The following is a 14,079-nucleotide window of genomic DNA, read 5'->3' as shown; positions in this document are numbered from 1 at the left end:
GCCCTGTCTCTTCAGTGTCCTGATTAGCTTTTTATTCTTCAAAATTTACATTCTGTAGAATTATTATTATAAGCTATTTATAAAACTTTTATAGGCCCAGTCTTTGTTAATAAACCAGTGTGGTTCAAGCAGCTCTATCTTTTATACATAATACATGTCTGTTTACTATGCAAAGCTGTCATATTTATGATGGTGCAGATTCAGTGATGCTTTTTCTACTTTAACTAAATCACTGATATGGTTTAAACATATACAGATTTCCCCCCATTAAAAAAAAAACAAAAACAAAACAGCATAACACCATAAGCCATAATCACAAAACCACCACATATTGGGCTTTTATTTAAGGCATAAATAGACATTACACAATTTATTTCCATATAGAAGAACAATTATTTCCTGAGGAAAATTTTCCAAGGCTTGGCTTTAAGATCCATTTCATTTAAATAATAATAATCATAAAACAAAGACCACAAAATTATTTTAATTCTACCATCTTCGGAGACTTTGTGTGCAAATGTTATTACTACTATTTGAGTCTGGCTAAACTTCTGTACAATTACAAATGACATCAAAATGTAGTGTAAACATCTTACAGCTAAAATATATATTAAAAAAAAAAACTATAATTATGAACACCCAGTCTATATTATATATATACACACATTTGTTTTACATGTTTCTCTAGAGGAACATAAAATATACCAGAATCTTAAAAAAAAAAAAAAAATCTGTATTCTGCATACATCTGTGTCACATACAACCAGACAGAATATCATTCAACAGTGTTCAGACGTGCAAACGTATCTAGAAACATCAAAACGTTTCAGTCATTAGAAGATTTACCAACATGGTGTAAAAAAAAAAAAAAAAAAAAAAAAAAAAATTACGCTAGGTCATGCTCTGGATAACGGAATCATCTTCATGCTTTCTTACACACACACACTCACTCTCACACGCACTCTCACCCCTAGAGAGCGTTTATAAACAAAATTTTTAACAACTGCTGTGCAAATCAATCAACAGGCTAAAGCAGGATACATTCAATAATTTAGGTAGATGACTGCAAGCATTTACGCTACAATCAAAAGGGAAAAGGCAACACCTGTGAATTTAAATGTACCCTGAGCTCACAATCTGCAGGAGCGATGGACCTGCATCGCTCCCTGTGCCACCACAAATCCCTACACGCTTGCACATGGCTCAAAAACATCCACAGCGCAGAAGGCCTGAGGTAGTAACATCCGCTGGCGAAAAGGCATCTCTGAGGTAACCGTTGCCTGTGCCAACGTCCCCTGATGTGGGCAAAGCCTCGTGGGCCGAATTCTCCTGCACTCTGAGGGTCACTAGGCAGCATGTCATAGCTGAGTAGCAGTCTTATTGGACCCCTGGAAGTTCTGTTGAAGTACCACGAGAGAGTTGCGCAACTGTGGAGGGAAAGAGGAGCCATCACGACAGGCAAAAAAAAAAAAAAAAAACCTGCACACTAGAGACTTTTTAGCGAAATGAGAGACAAGATAAAGATATTTTGCACCAAAGCAGAGGGCAGGTAGAATTTCCTCTGCTGAGAGAGCGAAGTACACAATGTTCAAAGAATAGTTTAGTCTGTGCAGAGGTAGAACACCGCTACATGCTGATGAAGGGTTTTACATTAACAGACCTGTTCTAGAAGGTTGATGGAGTCCTGCAGCACGGCCCTCAGTAGGCGCGACTCCTCCGGGCTCCTGTGGAATGTCGTCTGTCGAGGGCCCAGGTCAGGTGCCAGACTGAAGAATGAAGAAAAATTCCACTCTGAGCTGTGCTTAGTGAGTTTCGATGCGCATATTGCATTTTTGTTATTCCTGTGAGACGTTTGCGGTTGCTTGTTATGCTAAGGTCATTGTTATATGCGAGTTTAATCATGTGAGTAAACATTTCAAATTTCATATAAGTCAGCATTCACGATTAGCTCAAAAAAACATTCAACATCATATTAATGAGAAATCAATGAGAGGCAGACACTGCACTCAATGTCCCAGAATGCAATGCAGCTGTGGAGATTCGGCTCAGTTAGTCATCGAGCCTCGAGATGACAGTGGTGTTAATGGGAAAGTTGAAACTTGTAAGAGCAGAGTGAACAGATACAGAACTGAGACCCACTAAACGACTGAAGCGCCGCTGCATCGCTCTCTTTACATACAGATGAAGCGTACCCTTCTCGAAATCTACATCAACTTGCTCATTTCACATGACGCGTGTTTCTTACCTGCCCTCGGCTTTTTCTCTCATGCGCTGCTTTGTGCTGAGGTACATACGATGTGCCACGTCCTCCATGGCCCACAGCTTGAAGAACAGTCCCAGGTTTAGTATGGTCAGAATCAACAGTCTGGGGGAAAAAAGAAAAGTAAAATTACAAGATCAGCACACAGACACAGCTGAGCAAATGTTATCTAGGTGGTGGAGCCATTGTCTTGGCAGTGAAATTTGGTTTAAAAAAATCAAAAATCAAAATAATAATCTATATTTTTTTGCTTCAGAGGATACTGCTCAAGGTTTTAGGCTCTCAATTAAAATCTTTGATTTTTAAGATGCAATCAACTCAACAATGGCTCGCTAACTGGCTTCTCTTTTCTGATGCAAAAAATATAAAACCGGCTTGTCATATTCCCAAAAAACCTGATAAGGGCAATACAACGATTCAAGGAGCTTACACTGTAGACTCCTTCATTAAATATGATAAATAACCATCACCTAATTGAAAGCTTCACCATATCGATTGTGCTTTATATTTATTTGTTAAATGACATGTCTATCTGTATATTATAAGCTTTGGATTATGTGAAATTTTATCCGTCACTCTGAACGATCCTTGAAACTGTGACCACCTTCTGACCAATCGGCTTTGAGAAATCAACAGCACCGTGGTATAACAAACACAACAGGTGAGATTTTAAGCAGCCGCTGCACATGTATGACGTGTTGTACAGACTTACATTAAGCTCATTGCAGCTATAATGGAAGTGATGTTCCACTTTTGTGCATTCTTCGTGTCTGCTGCACCTGAAATATAAAGACCAAGCCTGGTATTAGTCATAAAGTTTCCACAGTGTATATTACAGCAAAGCACTGTGCTGTACTCTACTGTGAGCCAAAGGTACAAATAAAAAGAGGAAAGAGATTAATTCATTTACATTTACGGCATTTGGCAGACGCCCTTATCCAGAGGCAGATCTATCCATTATCTATCCCTTATCCACGACCTTCAGATCAGTAGTTCAACACCTTAACCACTAAGCTACCACATCCCCAGATTTTTTCTTCTATTACATTCCACATTTATGGCATTTGGTAGACACTCTTATCATGAGCAACTTGCATTTTATCTCAGTTTAATACAAGCAATTCCTTGTTTCAAAAATGTGTAATATGAGGCTAACTGCAAGAAAGAAAGGAAATCTAAAACGAATAAATAAAAATTGCTGCCGAAAAATGGTGGACATTCGTTACACTATCGAATCCTGTAACAAATGCCTAAAATTGGAACTGGAAAAGAAATTAATTTTGGGAAATGTTTACACAAACAAACCGGACTCAAAATTGCCATGGAACGGCTCTTAATACGTTTTTTTATTGCTAGCTTTTATTCAACATTGTTCCGGCCCAGAAATGAGTTTAAAGTGTCTATTTGGCCGAGAGGCTCCACAGTTTTGTTACTGTGCTGGGATCGGTAACATACATCGGATATATACATGCGTGTGTACGGACCTAGCGTCAGGTTACGCCATAAACGTGAGCTATGTAGAAAGCAATTTCATACAAGTCTGTAATTAATTAGCACCAATTATAATTATCTTATCTAATCAAATCAGACTTTGTGTCGTTTAAGCTGCTTATTTCAGAACTACTGAGGATGGTAGAAATCTAGAAAATGTATAAGACAGCTCTGGTTTAGAAAAAAGAAAAACAAACAAACAACTTCATACCGATGGAGCTTTCTCTGTGCTGCTCGGGATCTACGCTGTACTGCCTGCTGGGTCTCTTGTGCTCCTGCAGGGAGCGACTGAAAGTCCTCCGCCTTCTCCGCAAGCCGCCTTTTCCGGCGTCACCGGAACCTTGGTTCAACTCCGCCTCCTCCTCAAGAAGCTCCGACTCTGTTTGTAGAAAGAAAGAGAGATGAGTTTTCTATAAAGTGTAAAAGAATGGGGAATTAAAGGAGAACCCAAGCAGTTCCAGCTGCAGCACAACGAGCAGAATTGGTTTATTCCGTACTGCTTTATTAACGGACGTCTGGGGGAAGCTGTTGAACTTAAAATCTGCAATGAAAGTTCTTACACAGTCTTCTCCATATGAAAGCAGCTTGGATCTCAAAATAAATTTGTATGAAGAATAAATGAAAATCATCTACGAACTTGGCGTAAATGTTAATTGGAAAAGTTCAACAGCTGCCCATAGATGGCCATGATGGAACAGTTTGTAGTAAACAGCTTTTCTGTTCTTTTTTCAGTACTGGGAAACGTCTAAATTCTTGTCCACGGTATGTGCCGTGGAAGCTGCTGGAGGTTTCCTTTAACTACCACTGATTTAACTGAGATTAACTGAGCTTTTTGAAATTCTAATTCATTTACATTTAAATCATTTCTATAGTATTCACCTCTGGAAACAGACATAATAGGAGTATTATTAAGGCACATGATCTGAGCACTTAATCACTTTCCTTAATCAATCAGAAAAAGAATTTCAGCACAGCCGAATCCCTCAAAGAGATGTGAAGTTTGTTGTGACTTAGTCGATTTAGATTACACACCTAAATTACAAATTCAATCAGCTACACCATAATTAGGTCTAAATAAGGTTGTGGATTATACACAGCACTCTAACAGGAAGTAAATCAGCTGTAATTTTTAACGCAGAGAAGATGTCTCATGCTGTGGACCAGGTCAAGGAGATCGAAGAGTGAACACTTTTTTTTTTTTTTTTTTTTTTACAGATGGAAGTCTGCCACTAACCAAGGTGCCTGAAGTAGTCCTCCAGGCCACTCCAAGAGTTTTTGGTGATAAAAGACTTCACAAATCCCCATGGCTGCTTCTTGTATTTCACATCAGTGTAAATCCTGCGCGGAATTGAGAAACGGTTAACGTTACAGTCATATCACAGAGAGGGAGCTAAAAAGAGTTGAGCGCTTACCGAAGTCTACACTTGTGCTTCGAGTTGCGTATGATGCAGTAGCGATTCAGAGTGTAGAAGTAGTCGTGGTACGGGACGTCGTGCGTGTAGACTTCTGAATCCAACAAGTAGTAATGACCCTCCCTTGATTCCTTATATAGAGTCTAAAGAAAAGAGTGGCTGTCTGTTAAATCAGCAGCACACAGCATGTGCAGAGTGAGCTTCGTTAACACCGTGATACAGCAAGCTGACCTGGTTTTCTGTTGCAGTGGAAAATTTCCCCACTAGCGGGTTGGTGATAGTGATGGTGTAATTTAAACTTCTCTTCATAGAGCCAGAGGCGTCCCTCTGCCAAGACGTAGAGGTTGCACCTGCAGAGGGTTCGAAATACAAGTTAGTATCCGGGGGGGGGGGTATGTTTTTGGTAATAAAGTAGTTAAAAGACACACAGATATTGTAATTCTATTATATATCTAGAATTTTTAATAATAGTGCTTCTTTGTTTAATTGTAATTATGTGGACAAATAAAATTTCTCAATTGTCTTTAAGGATAATGCTCCACATTTTAACTCCAAAATCAATTTTTTATTTTATTTTATTTTTCAGTTGTGTGTAATAGTGTTTAATGTACAGTACTCTGTGTCTAGTAATGTCTATACAGCTGCATTTCCTGACTATATAGAAAGGTATGCAATATGATACATGCACATAAGAATACAAAGGACATACTGACCAGTGATCTTCCTGGCATCCATAAAACGCCGGGTAAAATATGAATCGGTGAAAAGCAGATCAAACATTTTCTCTGCGCTAAAACGGAACACCCTGTTCATGTACAGCCTTCCCTGAGATGCCTGGGACAGACAATCTCGCTCCGCTGCATCACACAGAAGGACAAAATGAATAAAACAAAACACTACACATTACCATATGGGTACACACACACAAACTAGGCCTCTCACCTTCCTCCATGCTATCAGACAGACTATTATCTGAGAGTCGGCCTTCATTGGCATTCAGATCCAAGGACAGAGAAGAGTGCTTGGACACTCGTTCGTTGCTGAAGCGGTCCAGGGAAAGATTAGGACTCCGTGGCTGAGACGGTGTGCTCCGCACATCATCCTAAGCGTGATTACAAACATATTTAATGTCTGAACCCGTGTACAACGTGTCCACGGCATGCAGATTAATCTTTAATTGAGCATGTGTAAGCATTAATAAGCCTGTGAAGCATCTTAAATGGAGTCAAAGACTTATTCTGTAACTCAATTCTGAGCTGAATTTTTCAGTCAAAACATTTTTTACTCTTATCTCTTAAAACAAATTAATGTCTTATTTTAAATCCTATGGTAATTACACTAGCAGTAACTGAACACACACCCTCTAAATTCTCATGAACTTAACAGATATACAGGAACAACCAACAGGATTGGTAAACATTTCAATCTGCATGCCGATTAGTGTATGTAGGAAAATGAACCCTACCCCGTTCGGAGAAAGCATGCTCTGCAGTCCGATGGACGACTGCGTGTCATCTCCCTGCGGTGTTGAGGTCTCATGTGACGTCTGCTCGATCTGAGGCAGACGTAGAGAGGAAGGTCTCTCCAGTTTAACAGTGTGATCCTCTGTTTTCATGTTCAAGCTGAAACCAAGAACATTTCAATTCCAGTTCAGCGTAAAGCTGCAATGCTGCGGGCTTCAAAGCCAAAATATTCACACTGTTATAGAAAGTAGGCTACTCACCTGGACTGGTTATGTGCAACTGTGTCTACCATCATCTGCATACTGTCCATTTCTTCCTGGCTCAAACCCAAGTCATTGCCATAATGCTGTTTGACCATCTGCCACAGCTCTTGCTTGGTCAATCTCTAGAGAAACAATGAACAACAAAATGAGCTGAATGACCTGTGTAACAAAAGCACATTGTCTCCCTGGTGAGACAGAGATGTCTGTCCGATCTGGTTCTTACTCACTCCTTGCACAACACACCTTGCAAACTATCGCATACACAGGCAGAAAATACACCTAAACTGCTTTAGCACTTATTTACAATGACGTGATCACTATGATCCTTTTTGTAAAATGAGATTCATGATGAGACAAGTTTATTTAATTATTTCACAACGATGGTGCAACAGTCCTCAACTACAAACACAAAACCCAATAGTGTAATGAGACAAAGCATTTAAGTTGAGCTTGTAAAGCCTTTTCCTCTCAGTTTGGTAGTCAGAGTTGAAACTTGTCAGTGTCAGGGATCTCTCGATTTCTGAAATCCAGCACAGTTTGGTCATATCTAGAACAATCTAGATTCAGGATTAGGAGGCATGTAGAAGACTTCCTGCTCTTCCTGCTGTACCCATGACGGCCATAAACGCCACCTACTTTAAAACAAACAGCTGTATCCCCTTTAAATCACTACTACACTCCTATTATGTACCAGAAAAGCTTTGTGCAAGTATTACATAAACCGAATTTGAAAGAAATCTTTTGGACACAAAAACAAAGTGCCCTAAAACTGACGTGAGATAAAAAAAAAAAAACAAAAAAAAACAACAAAAAACAATAAAGACGGAAAACAACGACAAGAATAAACAAACATAAATATCAACGTATCGTACAGCACAGACACAACAGCACAGTATGACTTTAAATTACAACATTTCCAAACAATGTCGCAGACGGATATAAGTCTATGGCGACATATTATTCTATTGTTTTACTTACGAACAAGTTCCTCAATAAAATACGCGCTTGCTACCTGTCGGAGGCCTTCATTTGAACGAAAGTGACCTCTGTCACCAAACACCCGGGCTCGTTCCCAAACGCCTCCGTATCCCCTATTTTAATCCCCTACTCAGGGAACAAAATGGTGTTATTTACACCCTACATAGCATACTGCCTGTCCACCAGGAAGTCGTTTAAGACTGAGCTCCAGTTCTGCTTCTGCACCAATCAGGAAGCTGTTCCGTTTTGGCGTTTCACTGACTGCAGGGTTACCAGATTGACCGTTTCCACTGCACAATCTAAGTAAACAAAAGTTAACAAACATATGGCGCGTGAAACTGACCAAACCTTTATAACTCCCATGCTAATCGTTATGTTAACACTGTTTAGTATTTATTATCGATGTATTGTTTGCACATAGGTGTTAGTGAGGTGGATTTATTCTTGCAAATATTCATACAAGTGTTCAAGCTAGACTTTAACTGAAGTCATAGACACCTGCATACACCTCAGCAGCTCAATTTTAACATACCTGAAACAATAACAGGGACAATGTAGGCTATTTTTACCCCTGATCGGGCACCTTGTTTTATCAGGTAAAGCAGAAAGACACACCCAGAGTTCACTTTAGTTCACATTCATTGTGCTGTTTTGTGTGAAACTTCTGTCTGACTGCAGTTTGTTTTTCCCACCATGCACTTTGCATTGCTGCTCATTTCTCCACAAAACACACTAGTCTAATCTACTACGACCAGTTTATTAAGACAGAAAAAAACACTGAACTACAATAACATGCAATGAAACCGGTTAAAGGTGCATTAGGCAAGATTATGTTTAGGGCTCAAACAGGTAGTTTGAAGTAGGATTGGATATTTGAATATTTGTTTGTTTCTACACACTTTGAGCCACCCACATCTCCTTATTCACAAAGCTCCGCCCCCAGGATGATTGACAGGAGCCACGTCCAAACACAAACGCTGGAAAGCATCTGCAGTTTCTCTTAGGATCAATAAAGTTTCTATCTACCTAGCTATCTATCTATGCTCTGTACCTCTAGCAGTTGAATGGGTGGGGTTGAATAAGGTTATCATTATTAAGGACTGTCATTCAACGTATTCAACTACTTGAAAGGCGAGTTACAGCTCTATAAACACACAGCTTCTCATAATCATTTATAAGGACCGTAATGGGTGTTGGGGCGTCCCTATAAAATGACTGACAAGGGGCCAATCCAAATACAAACACAAACTCAGTTTTTTTCAGTTACATAATACACTTTTTTTAGACAATTGCTTCAACTGATTTAATCTAGAGGCATTTAATATATCAGCACCTTCTCCACTATTATTGGGTTTTAATTAATAATACAGTATACACCAAAGTGTCAAGTGAGCAAAGAAGTTCTTACTCTGGTATTTAAGCAGCTAACAGTGAAACACTTTGACCTGGCCCTTAACCTTATCTTTATGCTTCACTTGGATTATGCCTCACTTATGTATCAATTGAGTGCAATGTTCCCTTTTGGTCTTATCTTTGATCCCATACCACTTTCAAATCTGATCTCATCCAATCCAATTTGTACTTAAAAACATAGAATAGAATATTCCTGATCTTAGACTAGATAATTGTCACTCATTCGCATTCACACAGTACTCAAAAACATATGGCAGTGAATTAGATTAACCAGAACTGAATCCGGTGATTTAGGTCTGTGTTTGGCCTGATCATAATATTTAGGATTATTCATTCAGTCATTTATCCTAGTCAGGATTAGGGTGGAGCTGGAACAGTGGATGTGTGGCTTAAATACATCCTGTATGGGCCACCAGTCCAGACACACACACATACATACTTTGGGTAAATTAGCATTTCATTTACTAGCATGTTTCTGGGAGGTGGAAGAGAACTGGAACAGCCGGTGCATAACCAGATCACTCACACACAGCACCACTGTTTCGCCCCATGCTCGGTATCAATAGGCTATAAAATATTTCTAAGGTGTAGCTAGCATTTGAAATTACTCAGTCCTGTGAGAGCAAACAGAGCCTGTTCAGTCTGAATAAACAGGTTCTTTTGATGCAGTACATGTGATGGTTTATCCGGTGAGGCTTACCTTTTCTAATAGAAAATTCTGCCATAGACGAAAAATGCTCTGGTAACTTTTCTCCCTTGCAGCAAAAGACGTAAAAAAGAGCTGGAAAAATACACACAGTTTTAAACAGCACAGTTACAACCAATCCTAGACACTAATGTGTGGTATATTGTATATTAGTGCTTTCTAATGATGGTGTTCTTTTACCTTCTCTGTATTGGTCTGAACGATCTGAATGGCGTTTGGTATCAGTCGAGCTGTCTTCTCCCTCGACATGGACGCAATATCTTTCATATTCACCGTAATCTATGGAAAATTACATTGAAATAAAATGTTCCAATTACTTTTTAGCAAATCGTCAGTCTATGTGATAGCATTTTGTGTTTTTTGCACTTGCCTTTGTTCCCCAAAATACATTACTGTAGAAACAGATCCAGTTCTCCGTGAGGAATAAGCGTCCTTGAAGTAAAATTTCTTTTTGCAGAGCACAGGTGTAGTCTGGGGGGGAAGAGCAGTGAAATGACACTGTATACTATATATTATAAGCACACTTTAATACATTTAGAGTGTGTGTTGTATTTATTCACCAACACTATATTTCACTAGAGTTGTAATATACATTGAAAATTCCTTAATTCCTCTCTCTCTCTCTCTCTCTCTCTCTCCCTTTCACTCACCCAATATAAGTCTTTCAGACTCCGAGAGCTCCTTAAAAGTCTTTTTGAATTCCTCACTCCTCTGCTTGTAGCTTGTCGGGGATGGTTGTGGAGTTACAATACTCAATACCTGTAAAGGTAATTAAATATAAATGTCAAAGGGAAAATAATTGTATTTTCAGATTCTTTCTGAATTATAAAACATATTAGGTGCAACAAGTAGAGATCCTGCCTCTCAGCTCCATAGGTCTAGTGCAACCCAAGCTTCCTGATAGAGAATGAATAAAAAAATCTGATTTTTTATAGGAATACTAAGCATGAGCAGTGATTACACCCTGAAGTGATGCCAGTCAATCACAGGGCACCACACACAAACACACACACACACATATTCACACACAGGGGCAATTTATCTTATCCAAATCCACATACAGGCATTATTTGGGAGGTGGGAGGAAATCAGAGTACCCTAAACATTAACAAAAAACCCTCTTACACTTGTCACAAAACTCAGACTACTTTAAATTGTGAACATTTTGCACTTTTACCCATCCTGTGCTAATGTACAGTCAACGTTTCTATTTTTTATTTACCCTTTTTCTTTATATTCTTTTGTTTGTGCTCGTAGTTTTTCATATCTTATGGGACTGTGGAGCTTTTACACTTTTCCCTGCCAATATTACTGAGGGTTAAACATGATATTAAATATTTATAACAGATTATATCACATAAATAAATATCTTTAAAAATGTATAACTGAAATGCTGATCCTAAAACAGTCATTTCAAATCCAATAGTGTTTCTATTTTTTATGATTTATTTGATAAAAGCATACAGTACAATCTAGATGGTCAGTCAAACTTCCAGACACCCAAGTACTTGCCAATCTCTACAGATTTACAGTATGCAGATGCACAGAAATTACATTCAATATCTAAATTCCACAAGAGGGCAGTAAAACTTTTTTATTACAAAAAAAAAAAGACTATTCTGTACACTGTGCCTCTGGGGACTTAATGTTATCAAACTGTACTAAAACTTCCTTTGCTACATGTAAAAACAAAGATAATTCCAACAAGGTCTAGACAAGCCTTGCTTGCTATAATCAAGGAGGGAAGGTCTCCTGAAGTGATATCTAAATCTGTTCACCTCATGCTCCTCTGAGATCACTCCAGCTGGGCCGCTGTCCACCATGGTATCGCCGGCTGTTGCTGGTTTTGTTACATGGGTCATCTTCCTCTCACCTGGCTGAAGGAACAAAATCACACCAGGCTTGATGGACTATCAGCGAAACTGTGACTGCAAGGTGGATCTCCTTAATGTGCACTGCTCCTTAAGCAGGGCATGACAAGTCCTTAAGCTATGCAAAGTACGAAATTCTAATTGACATAGGCATGAACCAGAACACAAAGCAGAAAACTGGCTTGTCCTGTCCTGTGACCCAGCTAAAAAAAAGGTTTGAGTTACTCCAGGGAAGCTTAAACAGACAATTCCTATTAACACCTGCAGTGTTTGTATTTGTTCAGCTGGAGCCAGGGTAAAGTGTTAGAGTAAAAACTGTGAAATTTCTATTTGCAAGTCATCAGACCCCACATAGAAGTATTATCTGGCAACAGAGCTAGTAATTATTTACACTCCACATTGGTTTGGAGTTGCATATTATGTCATTATTGCATATACTCTGCATGCACTAACGGCTTGTTTCAAGGTTGCCAGATTTCCCGTTTTCAGATTAAACCAAATCTAATCACCACACCCAAACAATACTTTAATCAAAGTATATCTAAATGAAGTAGTACCCAACTCTTTGCCTTTGAAACAACTCCACTGATTAGGAAAAGCCCAGTATGCCAACAAAGTGTACAAAAACATCAAAATAGTTTGTCCAGATGGTTGTGTTAAACTGCTAGAGAGGAGAATAAAGTGCTCATACCTGTGTTCGCTCTGATCAGATATCAGGAGCTCCACACAAAATGTGGACCAGCTGTAGAGAACAGATGAAATAAAACAATAAGGCAGCATAGGTTTTAAATGATGTCTTCAAGTGAAATGCTGCAGTATGACTGGTGCCTCTGCGTTGCTGGGGTTGGAAATGTGTCCTCACCTGACGACAAGTGTGTTACCTGGCCCAACCCGATCAGGAGGGAACGCACCATCCTCCACATGAGAGTTCTTCATTTAGATAAGATTAGATAATACTTTATTCATCCCATATCTAGGTAATTTGCATAGTTACAGCAACAAAGAGATAGCAGCTAAAGAGAAACAGAAAGACAATATCAAAGCAAGGTGACTTAAAATTATATATTTTTTCACAAATATGATTATTTATTGTTACTTATTCTAAATTCAATTTTAGGTGCATTGCACCTACACTCAGTAGATGCTTACACACATCTGATAATTGTCTATAAAAATAACATCAATCGTTAAATTCAGACTCAGCTTTATTCGCCAAGTGTGCACAGACACACGAGGAATTTCTAGTAAACAAAGGAAACAATCATTTATTTTTTTTTTAAAGATTTTATATTGTAAATCATGCAGGTAAATTATCATATTAAAGCACATGCATATAGATTAGCGCAGTAAATAAACTGTAAATAAAGGGAACTAATGTATGATGTCATTAATGTTGACAGGAAGATCCTCAGGACGCTGGACTTGATAAGCAGGATTCCTCCATGAAAGCAATAAATGCAACAAAACCAGTCTAGTTCAGCATGAGTCACTAACAAGAACATAAACACTTAATAGGTCATTGTTTAATTTGTTCAGGACATTCAGTGGATTCTTTTATTCTTTATTCTTTGCAGGAATGCAGAGGAAAAGTACAGCTACCATTTTGGGCAATACAGCTTCAAGTAAATTCTGGACATGAGGTGGGGAAACACCCTGGAGGTGAGTCAGTTGTAACCTGACAACAAATGCACATATTTTAACTGGTTGGAAAAAAAAAAATCAACAACCTAAAACAAGTTGTCTTATAAACAATGCCAAGAAGAAAATGACCTACATGTTACAGTTATGATGGTCAGAGTCAGCTTTGACTCTGCACTCTAAAATCTGCAGTTCTCAGAGATCACAGAAGGCCTAGTACAATATTGGCATCAGTGTGCATGAAAACATGGAAAAGCTGCCTGTGAAACTCCCACCATGGATACACAAGACATGTTTATGTTATACACTGAAGTTTTGCTGTTTAGGACAACATGGTTTAGAAAAGATACAGACTGGTTGAAAAAAACGGCACATGACTTCATATAAATAATGCTTTATTCAGATCACGGAATTACACAAAAAAGTTCATAGTAAATTGAAGACCCGAAAGATAGTTGCATTAGTTAGAGATCTCTGTGATGTCCTCATTACAAAGTTCAGGAGGCTGCCTCATCGCATCTGCCCCCTGAGCTTGGGATGCAAGGAGTGGGATACATCATAAGTCGATTAACCAGAAGATGATT

General features: G+C 38.7%; 1 protein-coding gene across 2 annotated transcripts; it reads right to left on the bottom strand.

Moving 5' to 3' along the window:
• Positions 1-308: 308 nt before the first annotated feature.
• Positions 309-12,706, bottom strand: gramd1c (GRAM domain containing 1c). Of its 2 annotated transcripts, XM_058376447.1 has the most exons (18): positions 12,549-12,706; positions 11,765-11,863; positions 10,637-10,745; positions 10,357-10,457; positions 10,167-10,265; positions 9,981-10,061; positions 6,887-7,011; positions 6,629-6,785; positions 6,106-6,265; positions 5,877-6,020; positions 5,395-5,513; positions 5,164-5,306; positions 4,986-5,089; positions 3,963-4,130; positions 2,973-3,039; positions 2,246-2,365; positions 1,661-1,766; positions 309-1,427 (listed from the first exon to the last, which is right to left on the bottom strand). In XM_058376447.1, the coding sequence occupies exons 2-18, from the start codon at positions 11,846-11,848 to the stop codon at positions 1,359-1,361; spliced, it is 1,956 nt and encodes a 651-aa protein (XP_058232430.1). In that variant the 5' UTR covers positions 11,849-11,863; positions 12,549-12,706; the 3' UTR covers positions 309-1,358. The 2 variants fall into 2 exon arrangements, with proteins under 2 accessions (XP_058232430.1, XP_058232431.1); XM_058376448.1 differs by lacking the exon at positions 12,549-12,706 and having other exon boundaries at positions 11,765-11,946.
• Positions 12,707-14,079: the final 1,373 nt, after the last annotated feature.

The sequence above is a fragment of the Hemibagrus wyckioides genome, linkage group LG23 (assembly GCF_019097595.1).
Source record: "Hemibagrus wyckioides isolate EC202008001 linkage group LG23, SWU_Hwy_1.0, whole genome shotgun sequence".
In the NCBI taxonomy this organism is placed as follows: Eukaryota; Metazoa; Chordata; class Actinopteri; order Siluriformes; family Bagridae; genus Hemibagrus; species Hemibagrus wyckioides.
The sequence above is the reverse complement of the archived record's forward strand: the minus strand, read 5'-3'. Positions and strand labels throughout refer to the sequence as shown.

What these genes read in the sequence shown, in the direction of transcription:
- gramd1c (XM_058376447.1), bottom strand. Translation starts at nt 11,848, where the DNA reads ATGACCCATGTAACAAAACCAGCAACAGCCGGCGATACCATGGTGGAC. An exon ending in ATGTATTTTGGGGAACAAAG is followed by an intron (nt 10,266 to 10,356) that starts GCAAGTGCAAAA and finishes AATTTTCCATAG; the next exon opens with ATTACGGTGAATATGAAAGA. An exon ending in CCATCAACCTTCTAGAACAG is followed by an intron (nt 1,428 to 1,660) that starts GTCTGTTAATGT and finishes TTCCCTCCACAG; the next exon opens with TTGCGCAACTCTCTCGTGGT.